Source organism: Aphelocoma coerulescens, chromosome 2, assembly GCF_041296385.1.
Source record: "Aphelocoma coerulescens isolate FSJ_1873_10779 chromosome 2, UR_Acoe_1.0, whole genome shotgun sequence".
In the NCBI taxonomy this organism is placed as follows: domain Eukaryota; kingdom Metazoa; phylum Chordata; class Aves; order Passeriformes; family Corvidae; genus Aphelocoma; species Aphelocoma coerulescens.
Window position 1 is genome coordinate 21,586,537 of NC_091015.1, and position 22,131 is coordinate 21,608,667.

The window sequence follows — 22,131 nt, forward strand, 5'->3', positions numbered from 1 at the left end:
CTTTACTTATACTCCCATCTGAGTGGGTAGTTCCAATTGAATGCTCCAAAGCTGAAGTGAAAATCCATCTTGTTCACCTTGAGCATCTTAGAATTAGAGTAACTCTGCCATTTCTGGGAGAAACTTGAGTCTGCAGATAAGCTGTTTTAAGTTGCCATTTAAGACGATTGGATTTTTAATTGCTCTGTTTCTCCTATATTGCATCCACATGTATATGGGTACAGGATGTTAATGTGTCTGTAGAATTTTATTGTAACTACATAGAATCAGAGCTGTCACTATTTTGTTGCAGTGTTTGTTGCTGATCCTGTACTAGAGCAGTGGATGCAAAGTCCTTTTTTCTTTATAAACATCTAAGGCAACTGAACTGGTTGCTGGCATCCTTGCAGCAGACCTCTGGTTCCTACAGGATGAGTGCTGCAGGGTTTCCTAACCTCTCCACTTCCTATGCTCTTTAAAGGGGTGCATATTGTGCTTGGCTAGCTGATGGCTGGAAATCTCCGTCGCACTGTTATGGTAGCACAAGGCTAGCTGGGAATTCAGACTGGCTTTGAGCAGTAATAGCAATCTACTGTCCTTTTCCCCCGTTCCCTTAAGTAATTTTGCAACCTCAAGAGAACAACTTACCACTTGGGTTGTTAGACCTGTTGTTGAAATAAATAAATAAATCAGCCTTCCTGTACAACTGCGTGCTGTAGATGATGAGTGTACACACACACACACACACACACACACACGCACACACACATACACATCCTTTGAGTTGTGTGGGTTGGTTTTTTTTTCCAGAATCTTAGTGTGAAGCAGGGCCAAAAATGTAAAGAGCAATTTTGACTTAGAACATATGCTCAGCAAAGCAGAAAGAATACATTACTTTTGTATTGTGAAATATTAATTTCCCAAATCTCAGGTCATGTTGAAATTATGTGAACTTTAAAATTAAATTTATAGTAATTTATAGAAGTGAATGTCAAAATAATACAAAGCGTGAAGTGATACTGAATATGTTGATAAAAATTGGTATTTATAGATTTCCTACAACCATTAAATTCAGGAAGGAAAGATGAGGAATTTGTATCTCTATTTTACATGTTTACAAGAAGCTTAACACTCCTGTAATACTCACTGGAATTGTATTTATGACTAAATATGGTAGAATATGTTTTAAATTTATTGGGCCGGTTCCTTTAAAGTAATGATTAACTGCTGAATACTGTAATTTTTCTTAGTGATTCTTTTGTGAGCGTGAGAACAGAATAAATTACAAATGAACAAAGAGGAGATATCCCTGCGTGAACTACACGGTTTCTTAACTTCAGGAAAGTATCTGTAAACTTGGTTTTTGAATGGGTTTCAGGGAAGTGATGTGGACTGGTACTGTCCAGGAAACTTTTAAGTAAATGCTGTAATTTTTAGTTTGATTAGCTGTGCCTTGTGTTTTCAGTTTAACTTACCATACGTGTGTGTACATATATATGTGAAACTTTTATCTGCTAATTATAGAATTTCTAAGGTTGGAAAAGATCTCTTAAGATCATCAAGTCCAATCATTAACCAAGCACTGCCATGTTCATCAAAAAGCCATGTCCCCAAGTGCTAATATTATATTTATTCTGGGCACAATGTATAGTAGAGCATACTTTGCCCTTTTAGAAGTTGATTATTGGTCTCATATATCTCCTTTTTCATTTGCATCCCAGCAAATTCCTGCAACACATCCTGTTAATGCAGCTTCTGTGTGTAAGTTTAGCCTCTGTATGATTTGGGTATTTAGAAAGGCCTTCCTCCTGCTTCTCCTGTAAGCATTGTTTGCACGCAGTAGATCACTTTCCAGGCAAACAGCTGTTTGTTTAAACCAGTATAATAATACTTCATAATGCTTGCTTAATGCATAGACTAAGTAGCCTACAAAATATTCATGTTGCTGTCTGTGCCAAGGAAGCAGAGCGTGCTGCTGGAATGTTTTCAGTTCTATGTATCTGCTTGTAAATGGGAAAGTGGCCTTATTTGTCAAACTGAAAACCAGCAGCCCTGTGTGATAGTGTTACTTTTAAACAGATGTGTGTTTTGTAGCACAAGTATAAGAAACAGAGGAGGTGAAATGAAAGAATTTGAGGGCTTCTGTGCTAAGAGCTTCAGCAGAGTGCTGTTTTCAGCTATAAACATGTAGAATGGGCTTATGCCAGAGTAAAAGCAGTAACTCTTTGATGTTGTCAAATGGACAAACTAGTAAATAAATATGGGCATTTTCCAGAAGCTTGTATGCTCTGTCTGGACTCCTTTAGGTAGGCCATGTGTGTAATATCAAGTTTAATTATTTGAAGATATATTTAACATCACATGGGATTTTTGATTTAGCAAAATGATAAAAATTATACCAAAATCACAATGCCAGTGTAATTTGTACTTTGTTAAGATGAAATACATTAACAACAATAACAATCACTACACAGTATGTGGTACATGGTCTTGGTCTCTGTAACATGCTCACCATCATGATGCTGGCCATCACCAGCTGCTGAGGAGGAATACACTGGTTGAAACCAGTGCACAGCGATCTTTGATTTTATTTATTTATGTTGCTAATTGTTCAGTTGTTACGTGCTTTCCTGGTCTGAGCCATGTATATATGCCTTCCCTGTGCTAGTTTGGGAGACATTCTCACTTTTTTAATGAACTTGGAGGAAGATTTGATCCACTGAGCTGTGGTGTAGTTGGTTGATTCACTCAAATGACATAGCTGTTCATGTAACACAAAGGCCACCCTTGGGTCCCATTTGTGTTGAGATACAGTCAGCCCTGTTTGCAGCAGCTGTGGTCAGTCCCACCCTGCATTATTCCCTTAGCTTCAGGGCACATAGCCTTTGCCCATCTCCTCTCAGCCTTCCTCTGCCATTTACTGGACAGTCACAGCATTTTACATCAAGATTGATCTCTAAATAGAACAGATAATTCACTGATCTATTTGATCAGCTGTGATTCATTGGTTTTTTAGCATTTTGATTTGTAAACCCTGGGAGTCCTTCAGCACAGTGTCATCCCTTTCCGACGCCCCCCTGAGATAGGCAATTATATATACTATCTAAGCAAACATGCTACTCCCAAGTTACTTACACCCATTCCCAAAGCCTGGTTTGTGGACCTCCAGAACTTCATTTCTAGCTACAGTGGTAGTCATGGGACTGTGATAAGCAGCTCTGGGAATCAGAGCTGCAAGGTGACCAAGAAATACAAAGGTATTCTTCCCATATTGGAAAGCAAGATAAGGTGTGTGAGCAGCATGTCAAACCCTCATTGTCACATTGTGGTTTTTATACACAATGAGTCTAAGAAAGATGAATGTTGGAAGTCTAACTGTACCTTTCCATTATGATTTTGTGGAAGAGCCAATAACTTCTGATTTACATAATTGACTTCCCGTGTAGGGGAATAGAAAATAATTTTTCAAAGTTCAGAGTTCTAATCTGATTAGAATTTTTTTTCTCATGAAATCATAATGGCTCTAAAAATTAATCCCCTGCCAAGAATTAAGATCACCATGGCTATTATGGTAATTTAAACTGACACAAGTTTTGCTTGCTGAGTCAGTTATGTATGCTCTGCATATATATGCAGTCATCGTAGCTGAAGTATAGACAGTACAGCAGCCTGGTTTAAAAAATATTAATTGAAAACTTAGTTGACTTGGATCAGAAGGCTGCTTCTATTTGACTGAGATTGGATGAAAGAGAAAACAATGTGTCATGATAAATGGCCATGTATTAAGCTGGGGTTGTTTTACAGTATTAGCATGAAGGGAACTGTAATGGGTCCTATTTTATTTGAAGTTTTTATTCATTATCTAGAGGAAGACCTAGATCACAGGTTAATTAAATTTTTAAGCTATTCCAGATGAGGAAATAGAAATACTGTTTTAAACAGAAAAATCTCAAAAACTTGGAAATAAATATTTTTGGAGGATAGGAAAATTTCAATATAGACAAGTTGGGTGGCATTTAATCCTGTTGCTGTTGTGACAGAAGTCACAGGAAGTGGCATGTAGAGATGTTAATAAAAGGAAGCTTTTTCGGGTTGGGAGGAAACAACAGTAACCTCCTCCATCCACCCAGTCACAGATACCAACTGACTGTAGAGGTTTTTGGGTGTTCAGGAGCAGTTGGAAACACTGTGTAATGCCTGTGCACATGTCCTTGCTGCCAGCCCTTTCCTGGCATTGTCACCAGCATCCTGTCGTAATGGAGCCAGGAGATTTTAGGGCTGTGGTGCCAGTATGCAGCAGTAGAGGTTGGGACGTTATTGAAGAATCAGTATGGGATTTGGGATAAATGCAGAATAAAGGTTTACTGCAACTGTACATGCTGAATACTGACCTTAAGCTTGCCTAGGTCAGGAGATGGACCGTCACCCTTTCAAAGTGACTGTAGGGATGCAACAGAGCAGACTGAATTGCCCATGAACCGGCAGGGGTGGTTCTAAATTCCTTCTTTTCCTCTGCCAGTGTTGCACTTGGCCACCACTCTTCACCCCCACACCTGCCTGTTCTGCTGATTTTGGCACGTGGGGCTGCATTGCTTCAGCAGTTCAGGCTGGTAACGTGGCACTGAGCCACTTGGTTTGTTAGGCTGGTGCAGTGCTGGGTTAGTGAATGCAACCAACACAGCAGCAAGTCCAAGGAGAAGTGGGATAGCCCAAGAGAAGGAGCAAGAGTTCACAGACAGGCCACAGAGGTGGGGTGGGAAGGTATGCTCCTGGTTTTGCTGTGGAGTAGCTGAACAGTAGTGCTGCATTCCTCATCACTCTGCAGAGCTCTCTGCTCAGGCTGGCTGGGTTGGAGGAGTGAGACGGTTACCATGTGTAGCTTCACCTATGATTTAATTTTCCTGTCTTCCTGGGGGTAACCTCTTCAAGGAATGAAGCGATTATATTGACTGTTGAGTTATTTGAAGAAAGGGAACGTACAAGTGCCTAGATAAAATTTTAGTGCAGTAGTTCGCCTCTGTATGTTCATGAGCTTACGTCAGTGGAGCACTGAGATGAAAGTGGGAGTTTGCACTGCAGGCTGCAATGGGAATGTAGAGAGGCACTTGAGATGGGTTTGTTTGAATTGTTACAGTGCTTTGTTTAAAAACAAACAACTCAAGTAAAAATACCTTCTTCCAAAGTGATATCTAGCTTTGCTTTCACAACAGGCTTTGGAAATTAGAGATTAAACCTAAGATTAAAGCTGCTTGAAAATGAGCAAAAAAAAGTGCTTGTCTCCTTGCTGCCCCACTGAACATACATTGGATCGCTTAAACATAGGATACATCTGCTTTAAATTGCTTTCATCAGATGCATACTTTTATTAATAGATAGGATAAAGTTGTTCAGAGAAAATGTAACACGTGCCTTTGTGGCTAAGCAAATCCAAGCCTTCCTTCCCCAAACTAGACTGGTGGTGCAGTAGATGTAAAATTGGCTTAAAACCCCTGTGAGCTCTGCAGCGGCTGAGCTTGATGTGGTGTTATCCTCAGAGCTGATGTCACAAAATCAGCTGTGGTCTTGAGTCAGTGGAGAACTCTAATGCTGAGCAACTAGAAAATATTAGTGCATTAACTTCTCATTCCATATTGATCCCCAAACAGAGTTTCAAAGAGCTCTATTACAAAAAAAAAAAAGGGATTACTTTTTCATGTCTTGTAAAGAATACATTATGTGTGCGGCAAGCTAAAGCTTTGAAACTCAACTTCCATCTGCGCTCCATGACAGTATTTTATTTAATTCCATGTCTAAGAGACAAGGTTTGGAAATCAAATTAGTTTGTGTCATGCACAGTTCCTGTAGAGATCAAAGGCAGACCTGTTAATGCAACTATTGCTATTCATGAGTTTCATAGCTGTGTGAGTTTCAAGTTAATTATAAATGCTTGTTTAATCACTTAACAATAGGGTATCGGAGTCTCATCTGGGCATAATGCATATAGCTCCCTTTTTTTTTTAATTAAAGCAAATTCCTACCTTTTTTCCCAAGAAATTAATTTTGGTGGTAATGCTCTAGGCTCTAGCAGGTCAGAATATGCAAATCTTCTTTTACATGTTGGACAGCTGCATATTGAATGTCTTTATTTTATTATCCCATTACTGCCCCTCCCTCCCCTTTGAATACAGGGCTTGTATAGTAGCCTGGTTTTCACTGCATGTGGCATAAATTGCTCTAGTTCATATAGTAGAATTCTTTTTGTGACATTTTACTAAAACTTGTGTGCATTATCCCTAGGAGATAATGCATTGTGAGATAAATTAATGTATTTATCGTTTTAGTTTATGAACACTTTGTTCAATGGATTTTAAACCTGAAGAGGTAAGTAGGGCACCTGTCTGTCCTTCATATCACAGACCACTGTGCTTTATTTGAATATTGAGGATTAAGTCTAATTATTTTACTTAAGATAAACTATTTCAATCCTCTGGAAATTAAATTCTTGTGCACTAGAGGAACCAGCCACAGTGCCAGTAATGCCTGAGGCACTTGAAGCAGCAAGGAGTGTTAGATGAGAAATACAGATGAATCAGCTTGAGCTGCAGAGAAGGGGGAAAAAGCCTCACGTGCTACCCGAGAGTAGCCTCCTCCACAGTCCTGGATCCTGCTTGTCTGCAGAGATGAGGTGAGCAGAATGCTCTGATCAGGTATCATTTAGGGGCTTCTCTGTGTCCGCCAAGAGTGGAATATGCAGCTCTTGTTGCATCAGATCTCTACTGTTTCTGAGGAAGAGCAAGAGGGAGGAATAAAAGAAAAACTCAGAAATCAATCAATTGTGCATTTGGGGAAGAAAGTTCCTTCTTGACTTCTGAGGTGTGGGACTTAATTATAGTCATCACACTGCAAGTACTCAGTGTTCAGAGGACCCTACTGATAGTCTTCCCCTTGACCTCTAAAGTAAAAAGTGTTTAGCAAATTCATATTCCAGTGCTAAAAAGAAGCTCCACAACCAACCACTTGGGCTGGCTTCATAAATGTGCTAGAATCAAACGTTAATACTCTTAACTCTTAACATTAATTGTAAGCCTTAATTAAACACCTAGAACTAAAAGCTATTTAAAAAAATTTTCTCACAGCCTGAGTGAGTCTACTATCTAGTAAGCTGCTTTCTTATTGCTAAGAAATGACACCTGAATTTGCTTAGGTTCAGTGTACAGCTGTTGGCTGTCCCTGTTGGCAAGACTAAAGGTCCTCAGCTTACTTGGTCTTTTGCAGTTTCGTTGTTATGCACAGTGATCCAGCCTTCTCTTGCAAGAAGAGGAGGTCATGTTGTTCAGATGGCCAGTCCCAATGCTGCTTCCCTGTCCCCTGGGTTTTTATGTGGCTCTTCCCTGAACCCCTCTGCTTTCTAAATCCTTTCTGAATCTGGGTCCGAGAACTAAGCTATGTTGTGTAGTCCTTACTGGATTTCTGACCAGTGCAGTAAAGAACTTCCTTCTTGATGCCAGGGACTACAGCAGCCATGGTGTCATCTGGAGAATTGCTGAACAGGCACTGAGCAGACATCCTGTGTCCCACCCTCTGCATGGTTGGCTTCCCTGGAAATCAGTGGCACTCACTCACTCCAGCTGAAACCTGGGCCATCTGTGGTGGTTGGGAAGGTTGTGTAGCTCTACTGATTTTCCTGTTATGAGCACCAGAGCCAGTTCTGAATAGAGGATGTCATCATCTTTGCTGTGAATCTTGTTCAAGCATACATAGTTTGCTATTTGAGGTGCTGCTTGAGAACCTGCTCTCAGCTGACAACATCAATGAAGACCAGAGTCTATGTGCTTCTGGAGGGATGTTACATACACGTTTCTTTTTCTTCATACAAACTTACTCTGCTGCTATTTTGAAGTGTGATTGTCAGTAGAGCTTTCTTGATGCAGCACATTAGAAAGATTCGATATGTAAATGCTAGCATTGGCATCTGTGGCTAAAGCATGGGGAACACACCTTTTTCTAGGAAAATATTTTCCTTTAGATAAATGAAAATCCTATTGTTTGGCTGAGGATTGACCTCACACATGGGCAAAAGGTTAAGAAAAGGTTATCCATTTGGCATGTAGGATTCAAAGCCAGGCATGTTGCCAGTAAGCTCAATCAGAACAGAGTACACAATTTTACATAAAGTTCATAACGGCATTTTTTAAATGAGCAGGAAGTTTTCTTTTTCTAATCAAAACCTAGATCATTTAAATAACTCTTTCTTTGGTAATATCCTGACATTGTCCATGGATAAGGGACCCCCAAAGGAAAAGCTAAGTGATAGCAGCTGCCTGTGTCAGCCTGTTCCCAAAAGAGATCATCTGTCCACCAGACGTCAGTGGGAATCTGCCTGATAGAGGGGTGTGTGCACAGAAACCAAATTGCAGGATTGGGATCTAAATAGGATTGTGATCTTTGATTTCCAATCTGTGTCATAACTTTTCTCTGTTTATTCCAGTATTTGGGATCTGACAGTTTGCCTTTTTTTTCAGGTCACTCAGGATTTTATTTTCTCGATTATGTTACTGACTTAAAAAAAAACCCAACAAACAAACGAACAAAACCCCAAAACACCTAAACCCAGTGCTTTTCACTTTTCAAGAGTTTGGTTATAGAAGACAGCGATGATGATAGCAGTTCTGAAGGAAACCATTCCCAAACTGAGAGTTCACAGCAATGTAAAGAGCAGTTGTGAGTGTAAGAAGGGGTTACAACTGCAGAAGTAGTTTTCTTAAGGTTAATTGTATTTCAGGCGAGGCAGTAGGGTTCATAGAGCAGATGGCACAGGAAGGATTTCTCAGAGAAAGTTTAAACTTAGTAAAATCTCAAAAATCAGATTAAGAAGACAGATGGGATTCTGGATTGGAATGCTACCATTTAGGGATGTTTTTGTCTTTTTCACTTTCCTAAATTATAACCTTGAAGATGCTGGAGGTTTTTATATAGCTTACAATAAATTTAGTACTAGAAAACTGGGAGGGAGTTGCACTTAAGCAGCTGTTTTCAGAGTAACTAGTAGTTTAGGTCTGCACTCATTTGAAAAACAAGTAGGAAGTTATTGTTTAAAAGAAGGCAAAGGACTATAACTGCAAGAGAACAGATTTACACTAGACTTGCTTGAGCATACATATACATCAGCCTTGATCTCTTTGTGGAATTTACCCCTGCATTTCCTACTTTTATGTGCTCTTTTCCCACTAACCTCCTTTTCCCACTTTGCTTTGGGATTCTTGAAGCAGAGTTGAAGGGTTGCACTGTTTAACATGTGTGTGGCCCATTCCTACCTGCACTTCTAGAAAGGGAGACACAGGCTTTTTTCCCATCCAGAAAGGATGTCTTTGCTCATGGTTTATCTTCTGGAAATGACAGTTATCCTAAGTGGTTCTTGCTTTGGACTTGAATCTTTCCTGTAAGAATATAATGGCAGGACAGACTCTAGTGGTACAGGCAGGTGACTCTGGCTCTATAGTACCTGTGTCCACCAGTGCAACCAGCCACCAGGGAAGTACATGCCAGACAGATGAGTTCTGAAAGAGATGCATTCACACCACACCAGCTCCTGGCAGGTACATCAGACAGGGCATTGGCTCTCGCACAGCCTATCCTGACTGTGGCTGGCTTGTCTAGGGAGGTGAGAGACCACAGCTGCCCTGGATGAGTTCATCAGCCCAGGTTCTGTCACCTCAGCCATCTCTGCTTTGCTCTCACATGAGTGCTCAGCACTCTTCACCTTTAGATCCCTTTCCTTTCTCCGGGATCTCATTAGTAGCACAGAACAAAGCCCCTCCACAACTTAGCAAATCCTCCTGCTGTACATACAACAGTGTGAGAATGAAGCAGGCTTCCCTTCAGCAGTTCATGTTCTCGGAGTTCATCTTTTGCAGTGCTTTCAGTTCCCTGCCTTCGTCTACAGCTGTCCTTCTTTTCTGAGTCCGTGTGTCTTTAATTCTGTGTGAGCTTCTTGCTGTGACAGGCTGCAAAGCTCAAGAATAATGTATCTGCTTCATACCCACTGTTTGCTGAGAGTACCAACTAAAAAGTTTGCCAGATATTTTAAATACTCTATTCCATAGTTAAAAATAAGTCTTTTAAACAGCTTCTAATTGATTCCATCTAGTATACCTAGTCTTTTGATCTAAGACCTCCCTATTAATTAGAGATGAGACTGATCTTGGGTCATTTCTTGACCTTACTCTGCTGTCTTATTTCCCTTCTCCAGTTCTCCTGATGCTCAAAAAGTGCCTGAATATATCCTAACAATTCTGAAATTTACTGTCTCTCTTGACGTGTTCTCATCACATCACTGTTTGAGAGGATATTTTCTTCAACGATTTCTTTCCAGTTTTAAGCTTTTAATCATTCAGTTGCTGTGGAAATTACAGTGATAACGTAGGTTTAGTGTTCGTGATTTCACTGCTGCATTAGATAAGAAAAAGGAGCTGTTGTGTGGGAGAAAGCCCTGAATTAAGCAAGTAGTATACATTTCACATGTTTGTCAGGGAAGATAACACATGAAAAGAAATTGAGATTGTTCAGGCTGCTAGGGTTTTCTCTATCTGCTCAGGAAAAAAACATGTTAAATATCAAAAAGAAGGAGAAAACAAGCCCAGCGTCTGATCTAGGGACTGTGGGGTTTGGAACAGCAGTTCCAATCTGCTGCCTTTCAGGACATCAGTCTTCCATCTTGGGTGATTGCATTTGTCATTTCTGTTTAGAAACAGGATTTTGGAAACTCCTATCCTTCCTTATCAGAAAGAGGGTAGGATGCAGAAAGAAAGAAGGATGCAGACAGAAGACCTTACATAGCTATGGAGTGAAAGATAAAGAAATTCCTACTGGAGATACCCATGGCCTAGCTCACTGATTTGGGAAGAGAAAGATGGATTTGTGTATACAGGAAAATTTTATTGGTTTTTTTTCTTGATCAATTTTAGTAGTAGTCTCTATTCGAGAATTTTGGATGTATATAAGGAATTAAATTGATTTGATACTTCTGTTGTTTTCTTACCCTCTTCCTTAATTAGTATTTAATATCCAGAGCTCCTTGGTTCCGTGTTATATGTGGTTGTTTTCGAAAAGGCTAAACTTCCATGTTATTGAAATTGCTAACAGTGATTGCTAACAGAAATTGTCCTGTTCTCTTGCTTTTTCTTTAATGTATCACCCATTATTCTTAACCTCATCTATTCTTGCATTTTTTCCTAGGAAATTCAAAGTGGGAAGTGCTAAGAGCACAGCTATCTGGCTTTGGATCTAAGCAAATCTCTCCACTTTGAAGTAAAACTTACACTGGTTTTTGTCCTCATGTTTGTAAATACATGAATATATATATTTTCCTTCATTGATTAATGTGGCTACCTTTCACATACACAAGGTTTCACAAGTTGCATGGTGGTCAAGGCAGGATTTCTAAGGATGCACTCTGTACTGGGCACCAGAGTATGTGGACACTGATTTTCAATGTACATTGCTTCCTTTGACTACTAAATGCAAAACTGGGAAGAAGTCCAGAATCTTTAATAGCTAGAATGTATTTCATGCTGCTCCCATCTAAATTGGCATCCTCCGTTGCCAAGTTCTAAAGCAAGGGCTGTGATGATGATGAATTGTCTAATGGGGTTTTTGTGCAGGGCTGCTTGATATTGGTATTTTCAGTACTGTAGGATTCAGAGAGAAGGTCCCTGCTTATAAAAGAGCCCAAGATATTGTTCTTTCTGGCTGAAATGCCCTTAAGACAGATGTGCTGATACTTTTGTATTAGGTCCTGACATCCTTTTAAAATTTTAGGTTATTACAGTGTGTTCCTCTGTTTACTCAATTGTGCCATTTCACTACTGAAACTCATAACAAAGACTTTGTTCTTTGTTTTCTTTCTTCTTGGAGTTATATCTTGCTGGCTCAGGGCTTACACCAAAATAAGTTCTTACAAGGCATTAGTAATAGAACAGAACTGTACCAGCAGTACTGTTCTATAGAAATCAGTGTAATGTTTTTGAATATATATGAACAGGAGGTTGTCATGGTTTGAAGTTGGTTAAGTGCCAGGCACCCACAAAAAAACCATCTACTTATTTTCCTCTGCTATAGTTAAGCAGAGGAGGGGAAACTAAAACAAAAACTTCATGAGTTGAGATAAGGATTATTGAAAAAGAAACAGTGTAAGGCAAAACAGGTTTAAAACTTAAACAGTATAAAGAAAATTTATTATTAACGGACTTAAAAGTAAAAAGGGTAATGAGGAAACCTTCAGAACACCTTTCTTTCCCAGTCTCTCCCTCCTACCGACGGCACAAGGAAACAAAACACGGGGTTTTTGGTCAATATTTAACTTCTTAAAAGTCTTTCTGTAGTATGCTTAAGGAAAAGAGTTTCTTCTGCTGTGCCGTGGGATCCTTCCCATGGGAGATAGTTCTCTGTGAACTTTTCTAGCGTGGTTTTAACTTTCACAAGCAACAGCCCGTCCAAACCTGCTGCAATGTGAATCCCTCCCACGGGTCAAGCAGTCTTCCCACCACTGCCTAGCGTGGGTCATTTCAGTTCATTGGGGTTTAGTCTTTTAAGGGTGAGCTGTTTTAGTTTGGAAGTGAAGGCTCTTTATCTCTAAAAGCAAGGGTCATTTCTCTCTGTTCAAGTTCCTCACTAGATTACAGCTTTTCAGTACCCACGTGCTCCAGTGTGAGTACTCCTTTTCACCGGCTGTGCGTGGATCTCTGCACCCCCCATGCACCTCATGAATTACAGGGAAACAATTTGTTGTATTATAGTCCTCACCATGGCTTGCAGGACAGTCTCAGCTCTGGCACTTGGAGCACCTCCTCCTTCTCCTTTTTTTCACTGACCTTGGTGCTGCCATGTTGGTTTTCCTCACGTGTCCTCACTTTTCATTTTTCTCTGACTTGGAAGAAAGTTTGTGTCTGTAAGTTGCAGTTGGAGTGGTTGATCTCATCTGGGCTCTGCATCTGGGAGTTGCTCATGATGTCTCTTGCTGCTGGCCACGTGGTCCCTTGCCAGCACCGCACGGCCGGTCCCGGGCGCATGGTCCTCACCGGCACTGCACGGGCGGCTCCGGCCTCAGAAGGCCTTTGGCCATGCGGTCCTGGCCTCGGGAGTCAGGATGGGCCCCAGTGCCCTCCCCCCACCGGGATGGGCCCCGGCAGCCACCTCACCACCCCTCAGGAGAAGAAAGAGAGCTTCCTGTGGCTTTTCCTTTCTTAAATATGTCATCACAGAGGCATTAACCAACTTGTCTAATTGGGCTAGGAACCTGCCCATTGTCAGAGCCTTCAACAAATGGCTCTGTGCTGGACATAAAAGTTTGAGCAGTTTCTGTCCCGCCCACTAAATACTAGACTGTTCTTAAACTAGCACAGATGTCATGCTGTCTTCTCTGGGCATCACACTGCAGAAATGCATTGCACATGGAGTGTGAGCATCTTGCTTGTGAGAGGCTGAAGTCTCCTGACACAATAAGGGAGTTTGCAAAATACCATCTACTACCTTAGGGAATAGAGTATGCTGAGGTAGGGAACTTTATGCAAGAACAACAGAATTTCCAAAAATTAGGATGGGAATGGGAGAAAGGGGAGAATGGGAGAGAAAAGAGGGAGGGAGGTGTTCATTTAAGAGAAAGAGGCAACTGGAAGCAAAAAGAACCCGAGGAGTGTCTTGGTGGACGCAGTAGATCATTGCTGGGTCTTTTCAACACAGCATTGCATTTAAGTCATGGTTATTGCAGAAAGGCAACAGCTGCTACTTTATAGCATGAGGCAGTGGAACTATTGTAGGCACAGAAAAATAATGGTAGATAGAGAAGAATGCCTTCCAGAGGGACTGTCTTGCTCAAGCCACTCCATTTTATGTAACAAAAGCCTGGTGACACTATGCATGGTTTAGTCATAGGAGTGCCCAGAGTGGACAAATATTGTACATCTGGAAACATTTAAACTAGTAATTAGTTTCTGGAAAAATGGCAAATTGCTCAAGAAAAATGTAGTCCATTGTGTTGTCTTCTGACTGCATATCTGCAAGATGTATGATTCTCCTGACTGCCTTAACCATCACTTCTTTGCTTCTCACCAGCAGTATGTGGGGACAGGTGATACAGCAGTGTCAGGGCTCCTGCTGTCACTGCTAGCACTCTGCATCCCACCTGGTTGTCCTGTGCTTTGAGGACATGGACATGATCCTGTGGGAATTCACCCATTGGTGAATTGGTTAGGCATCACCGGGGAAGTCCTGTAACAGCTGGGGCAATCTCTCCCACTGGAGCTGAAAATCTCCCAACTATAGCACAGCCTACTCTATTGCCCATTTTTTTCCTGGGCTTCCATCATGCGCATTTCCTCCATTCCATTGCTACACAGAGAGAATTGTTTTGGGAAGGAGTGAGGAGCATACCCCACTTTCAGCCTTTCCCTCTCCCCACTGCTGCTGGAGAAGGCTGGCTGGAGCAGAGGTGCAGCAAGGCAGGGACCATACAGAGAGTTTCCATGCCCTGCTGTCCATTAGTAACACCTGTTTGAGAGCACACATTTGGAATTGCTATAGTACAACCGTACTGTGTGGTTGACATGTTGCCCCTCGAAGGGAATGTTGCCTGCCCTGGTGATGTGCTGCCCAGCTGCATGTGGGTCACAGGTGGAAGATAGATGCCTCCACGGTTGAAGTTAGCTGTCGAGCAGTAATTCAGGACCTGGTCTGGCTTGTGGTAGAATCTGCAGTGTCTTTAAAGAGTGACTGCCTGAGATGGAGAGCTGTGGGCCAGTATAAGAAGTTGTACATGGCACCAAAATGGCAGAGCTGGTGTCTTTTCAGTCACTGGTGTGTCAGCATGTTCTAACTGCTGCCTTCCACAGAAGCTTTTCAGACAATAATCACTGTGGTTGTTTGTCATTACAGAAGTAACGCTGAAGGTCCATGTAAGCGATGCCAGCACTCATCAGCCAGTAACTGAAGCCTTCATTGAGATTTTTACCAACCAGATCTCCATTGCATCTGGAACCTCAGGAGCAGATGGCACTGCCTTCCTCAAGTTTCAGTATAAATTGGGCAATCAGCTGATAGTGACTGCTAGTAAACATGCATATGTGCCAAATTCTGCACCATGGAAACCTGTAAGATTGCCTGGTAAGAGATCTTTATTTTTGTTCTGAGGTAAGATTTTGCATCTAAAGGAAGCTACACAGTTTTGTATGATGTGTTTCAATGCTTGAGATCCTGGGTGGGGGGAGAAACATCAGCCCATTTCAAAAATAGTAACATTTCTACCTCAGTTAAACTGCAGCATCAAGGCTGAGCAGAGACTCACTCTCCTTCTGGCGGTCCTTGATACAGTGCTACATCAGTTTTCAAACATTTGTTGGTGCTCTTGCAGCTCCATAGAAAATAGAAATCTGTTCCAGATCTTTTTCTTTATGGAAACACCATTTCTAAGAGCCTTGTTTCAGCAGCTGTGATGTACTCTTGCTTCTCTTCCAAGGTGTAGCAACAGCTGTTGCACCATAGGCTGTAGTGTATGAAAAAAGTCCTGGTCTTTTACTTCTTAGCCATGTCAATAGAACAATTTTGAAATGCAGTTACATTATCCAGATGTAAGGATTTTTAGTACATTAGTATGGCTTTGCTTCTTCCACAGGCATAATACTTGCATGTTAGTTTTTATCAGAATGCCTCAGAACTTCACATTAGTTATATGAGAGGAAAGATTGAGTCATGAAGCCTATTTCTGTACTGCTAAAAAGAACAGATTGAGGGTGGCTTTCAAACTTCAAGATGAAACAGCTATATGAAGATCACATCCTGAGTTTCATCTGCATTTCCTGTAATCCTCAGCCACAGTTAGGGTCCATGATATTTGGGAATGGTCCCAGGCTTGTATTACACCTAAATAACACACACCTCAGATTTGATTATTAGCCTGGGCCAAAGCCATGCCAGGTTTTAAGTGCAGTAATATTTAAATAGTATACATGTTCCCAGGGCAGTGTTGAATTCCATGTTTTGGCTCCATTTTATTTATTAATATCAACATAGCCAGAAGGACTGCGTGACTTGCTGCAAGGTCAAGTAGCAAATGTATTTTCAGAAGGAGAAAGGAGCGTGAATCTCTTCAAACCCAGAATTATGCTTTAGGCATTTCAACATGCTGTTTACTTATCTGCTTTCACTTACTTCAGATAAGAGTGGCTTCTTCCACATTTTCTGTACTGTATTCCACCATGTTTTTCAGCTACTTAATGGAGCTACAGCAAAGACTTTAGTCAAGCTCTTTCGGGTGTAGTGAAAGAATAAGAAGCAACTGAAAAGAGTTGCTGCCAGGAGAGTTTCAAATAAGTAAAAGGCAACAATTCATTACAGCAGCAACAAAGATTACAAGCAACAATTCATTACAGCAGCAGCAGAAAGGTTGTGAAATCGTAATCTTTAAAGACATTCAGAACTCAACTGGACAAGCCCTGCTTGGTGGAAGCAGGTGACATCCAGAGGTCCCTTCCAGCCATCATTGTTCTGTGACTCTGTTTAGAACTTTCCTTTGGGTTTTCTTCTCTTTCAATAAGATGAAGTGCAGCTTCCTCAGCATACTTTATGTGCTTTTAAATTATTAAAGTATGCAATAACCTTGCCTTGTGTCTCTTATCTTTCTGACTCATACCCTAGGTCTTTTAAATGAGATGTACCCTTCCATAGCCTGGAGTTTGTTTGGTTAGTTTTTTGCTTGTTGTTTTTCTTAAATACTGATTTTGAGGGAAGAGAATGAAACAGGGTGTTCTTGTTTTAGTAAGTCATTGAAGTTTAAAGAGCAGTAATTGTATAGGTTCCACAAAATCTTTCTTTCCATGGCTGAAATGTGAGCTTAGCTCAGAAGGTATATTCGTTTCACCTCTGATCCTCCCCCACTGAAACTGGAAGATAGTTTGCCATTGATTTAATTGGAAGTAGAATCCTTTCTTTTGCTTTCGGTACCTTGAACTTATTCCTTTCTTTGATTAAAGAAACAACAAGTTACAACTTGATATGCCCTATCTAGATTTTGAATTAGACATAAAAGTTAAGGACCAAGATACTTAGGCTTTTTTGTATTGACTAAAATGCCTATAGTCTTTAAAAAACTTTCCAAGATCTGTTTCTATTTAAATGCCATGTATTTAAATGCCTATCATGCTTTTAACTAGTACAGTACAGAAGTTCTGAAAAATGTGCAAGTTGTTTTGTTGTTATTTTTAAGCTGGCTTGAATGATGGGGAACAGGCAGCATATCTCAGTGTTCATTCTGCAGTGTGCAATCTGGACACACCCATACAGCTGGATCCTCATTTCCCAAAAATGCTTTTTAACAGTCCTAGGAGCTGTCCCTCACAGAGCAGATCCCCCACTCTGAGCACCATTTCACCCAGGGCAGTGTTTAAGCTGATATGCCATCCTGTGTGCTGTGGTAATTGGACTATGGCTGTATTTACCTCAAATGGGAAAAGGATAACCACGAGCAGGGAGTAGGTTTGAAAGCCATTGGGTGGTAATGTTTAAAATCCTGTAGCAGAACTTTCCTAAAGGATCAGGATTCTTCCATCACAGGCAATATGCATTAGTTATAGCCTTATACTGAAAAGCTGTGCAGCCACTGAACTTGTGATATTGTTGTAGTAGCTTCAAGGAGTAAACATCGAGAGTTTTCTGTTCTTATAATTTGACAGAAATTAACTTTTCTTACATTAACCAAAATAATTACTAGCTCTTTACCGCTTGAACAGGAGGATTATTTATTTACATAGTGATAAATGGTAGGAGGGAAAGATTTAAGATCTCTTCTTCCATTAAAATATTTATCAGCAGAGCCATGACTCCACTTATTAACAGTTCATTAATTTAACATCACTTGAGTTGTTGAAGTGTTCATGATGGAAGATGTGTTCATCTGTCTGCTCTTAACTAAGCATAGATTTTTCTTTGTAAATAATTTGGAAGAAAACATTTGTGACTGGTAATCCTTATTTAAAAGGACGCTTTTTTTGGAGCAGTGTATGCAATGAAGAGAGGGAGTTGCTGAGACAGCGCAGTTCAGACTAAGTTGGCCCTTAGTTGGTAGGGTCAGTGTCCAGTTGTCAACTAAGTACCATCCGTCTGCTTGCTCCCCCCCAGCCTCCATGGGTGGAGAGGAGAATCATAAAATGGTAAAAACCATGGGTTGATGTAAGAACAGTTTAATAATTGAAATAAAGTAAAATTTTATAATAATAAGAAGAATGAGACGTAACAAAAAGAAAGTGGGGAGTAAAACCCAGTTAAAGCAAGTGATGCACAATACAACTGCCCAGCCCATCCCTGAGCAGCAGTTGACCCCTCCCAGACAACTCCCCACAGTTAATATACTGGCCATGACATTCTGTGATATGGAATATCCCTTTGGCCAGTCTGGATCAGCTGTCCTGGCTGTGCTCTCTCCCAGCTTCTTCTGCAGCTTCTCACTGACAAAGCATGGAAAACTGCAAAGTCCTTGACTTAGGATGAGCACTACTCAGCAACACCCAAACCATCAGTGTGTTACCGACATTATTGTCATCCCAAATCCAAAACCCTGCGCTGTACCAGCAACAGAGAACAAAATAGCCGTATCCTGGCTGAAACCAGGACAGTCAGTCAAAGCAAACCATGGTTTTGTCACTGTGGTGAAATACAGTTTTAGGAGCAGAGGATGATGTTTATAGTATTTTTGGGAAAGGAGAACTCATCTGGAATTGTTTACCTGTAAAATAAGGTAAAAACTGGGAAGGCAGAGTATAGTATTTCAGGACTTGTCCTTGGCATATCCATTCAGGGAAATGTGTAGCTAGCTGTTTCAAGCTGTTTCAAGAAAAATGTTTAAAACTGTGGACTTGTATCAGGGGTGATTAAAAGATTGGAAAATATGGTTTCCAGGGAAAGACTTGGAAGTGCTTAATTTATTTTGTTCACCAGCAAGAAAGTTCATGGGGTAATTTGATCATAGTCCATCAATACCCTCATAGAGAACAGGAAACGGGTGAGAGAGAATTCTTCTGTCTAGCAGGCTTGTATAAAAAGAAGATCAAATGGCTGGAAATCTAACCTCTATAAATTTTGATGGGTAAAGAGGCACATAGTTTAACTGCCCTCATAATTATTTATTAGAACACTGATATTGCAGTGTATTCTTCACCACTGGACACCTGTAAAAGAAAACTGGAGTTTTTCTACAACATGTTTTCAAGTTTCGGTATAGCTATTGAATCTGCAGCAGTAATTAATCCAGGGAAGGCTGTAGTTATACAGGAATAAGGCTGGATCATCACTGTCATCCTTCTGGCCTTAAACAGTGTGGCTTTCTGTCTTTGTCATGCTGAGAAAAGATTGTGCAGAAAAGCCCAAGGGAAGTTTAGAGGTTATATATTCATTATAGTCTGGCATATATGGAAGAAGATATTGGCATGGTTGATTGTATTGAGCTCCCCAGGGTGTCTAAATTATATTAGCTTTCTTCATACAAATTAAGTTATTGGAGTAAAGACAAATTTTGTAATTGTGTGGCCTTAGTGCTACTTGCACTAGGCTTTCTTACTTACATTGCCTAATATGTAGATCTGTTTCACCTTTAGGGCATTAGAAAGAAGATTCCCAGCTTTACTTGCAATAACATGATTTTTAATTTTTATTTATTTATTTTAATGTTTATATCGTTAAGACCATCTTTTAGATGGTAGTTTTTATCAGTGTGTTTCTCCTAGTTTCTTCTCCTTTCTCCTGTACTTCTCCCAAACAGTAAAATTTCTGATCTTTAAAAGGCGAGTATCTTTCTTAAAGCAGAAATACTGTAGTCTCCCTGTTGGTAGCTAACATCTGTATGGTCTCTTGGGTTAAGTAACGTGTATTAATGTAGAGGAAATTTATAAAATTCCAGAAAATCAGAAGAGTTTGTGTTGTTATTCTATTGACTCTTTCTGGGAATGCCTTCCTCAGCTGGCATTTACTTCAGACTAGGATGAGTACTCTCCAGGTATGGGATGCTGTCCAATTACCAAAAATTACTAGTTTGCATTAGTCTCCTCCTTCTATCTTTGAAAGCCATGTGTGGACTGCAGGCAGTCATGCTCCTTTCTGTTTTCATGGATGCAGGAGGCAAGTGGGCTCTGTGGCTAATTTCTTCCCTGTTTTGGATTTTCTGGGTCTGAAGAACTTGGCATGAAATTATATCCTGTTTTTCACTGTGCAAAGATGTGTGTGCATACTGACACAGGCCCCTGCAAGGAGTGTCAGTACCCAGTGGGAAGGGAGGTCCTTGCAAGGCAGACTGCTTGCAGCAAATACCGTTTATCCATCCCCTTTCACACCACTGGTAGGATGACAGTAGTTCTGCTATAAATAACACTTCCCTGGTGTAGGTGGTGACTCAGTAAGTACATGCTGCATTTTAAAGCAAATTATTCAGACTTATTCATCATACTTTGCCTTTCTGTATGACTTAATGTAAGCATCTCAAAGTACTTAAAAGTTAAGTTTCATTAAAATATTCCTGATGTAAGAAGTATAGCTGTTGCACAGAAAAATAACTCAGCCAGACTGAGTCAGTGTTTCAGTTCTCTTTATGTATTTCATGTCTTTCTGTGGAACTGGGAATTGCTTCATGTAAAGCATGAAACCCTGCTTTACACTGCACTCTTCAGTGCTTTGAGCTGCCATGCATGACGTGCAGGAGTCAAAGCATAGAACATTTTGTTTAGTTCAGTAATTACTCTGGCAGTTTAACTGTTTGGTTCAGAGAATGCATGTGGTTTCTGTCATGTATACAATATGATTTTAATAGTTTGGGTGGCCTGCTTTTGCAAAAATGTGAAGAAAGTAACCGCTGTCGTTGTTGGATTATGTTTATAAGAATTTAAATATATCCCACTTAAACCACTTCTCTCTCACAGTGTTCTCTTCACTGAGCCTCGGCCTTCTTCCTGAACGCTCAGCTACTCTCATGGTCTATGATGATGTAGTCCAGATAGTCTCAGGATTTCAAGGTATGCTGGCTTTTGGAGGTTGGAATTGAAATTTAAGGGACACTAAACAAAAAGCCTGACAGCCCAATTGCTGTCTGAACTCTGTCCTGTGAATGAGACTGGTATTCTGTGGGGAGTTCTGAGTTCCCTGAGGAATGCTTCTCTGTGGGATTGTTTTACCAAATTAATAGCTGAATTCGTCCCTAACTGCTGTGACTAGGGAATTCAAGTTACACAGTAATAAATGAGTTTGGACTTTAGTATGCCATTTGAGAGCTAGAGATTAAGTTTCTTACAATATCTGTTGGATGTTTTTTCATCTAGCCTCATTTAACCATCCTTGAAGTAGACATTTTCTGGTGTTCTTAATGTCTAAGAATTTTTACTGGTTTCATGTTTTTTCTTGCTTCCTAGTGTGAATGACTTAGAAATTTAGGGCATAGAAAAACTGAAAATTTCTTGTATCTACATTGTTGTATACCCTGTATAAACTTGCTTTTCCTGTGGACCCCTTGTCAGACTGCCTGCAAACCTAAATCCTACACATTGAAACCCACTGTGTTAGGAGAATAAAGTTTGCATAACCTTTTCGTAAGGCCAAACACATGTTAAAGCAACTGTAGTATCAATCAGAGGAACAGTGTTTTCTGAACTGCACAGTGAAGAATAAAACGTTCATCTGACTAGGGGTCTGACGTAAATTAATCCGATTGATGTGCTGGCTGAGGTAAGTCTGTTAACAACAGGAGCTTTTTACCTTGAACCAGAAAGGGGACATCCTTTTCTGTGGGCACTCTTATTGTACATAAATGGTGTCTTACTCATGATAAGTCTTATGCTTGCCATCATTTTAAACTCTACTGGATAGTTAATAAACAAGGAAATAGTGCCCTCAATAGTATTCCAAGATAACCTTGTTCTATCTGAGAGAATATAATACAATTACGCCTTCCTGACGTATTTTTTCAGTTCGAAGCCATCCAGACACGATAGGCTTTTCATTAATGAGAGCACTAGATACAACTGCAGCTGAAAATGCATTCAACAAATTAGGTAGCTGATGGAATGCTCAGAAGGATCTGGAGAAACAGCTGCTGTACATATATTCTGCAATTTGAGAGCTGGACATTGTCTAATGGGGTAAATTAGA

General features: G+C 40.4%; 1 protein-coding gene across 2 annotated transcripts in view; it reads left to right on the forward strand.

The window, feature by feature from the left end:
- The window catches only part of FAM171A1 (family with sequence similarity 171 member A1), an 88,232-nt gene that overhangs the window by 36,121 nt on the left and 29,980 nt on the right, over positions 1 to 22,131 (forward strand). For both annotated transcript variants that reach the window (XM_069006742.1, XM_069006743.1), the window contains 2 exons: positions 14,887 to 15,114; positions 20,910 to 21,002. In XM_069006742.1, the coding sequence (XP_068862843.1) occupies positions 14,887 to 15,114; positions 20,910 to 21,002 (321 nt within the window). The remainder of the gene's footprint in view (positions 1 to 14,886; positions 15,115 to 20,909; positions 21,003 to 22,131) is intronic.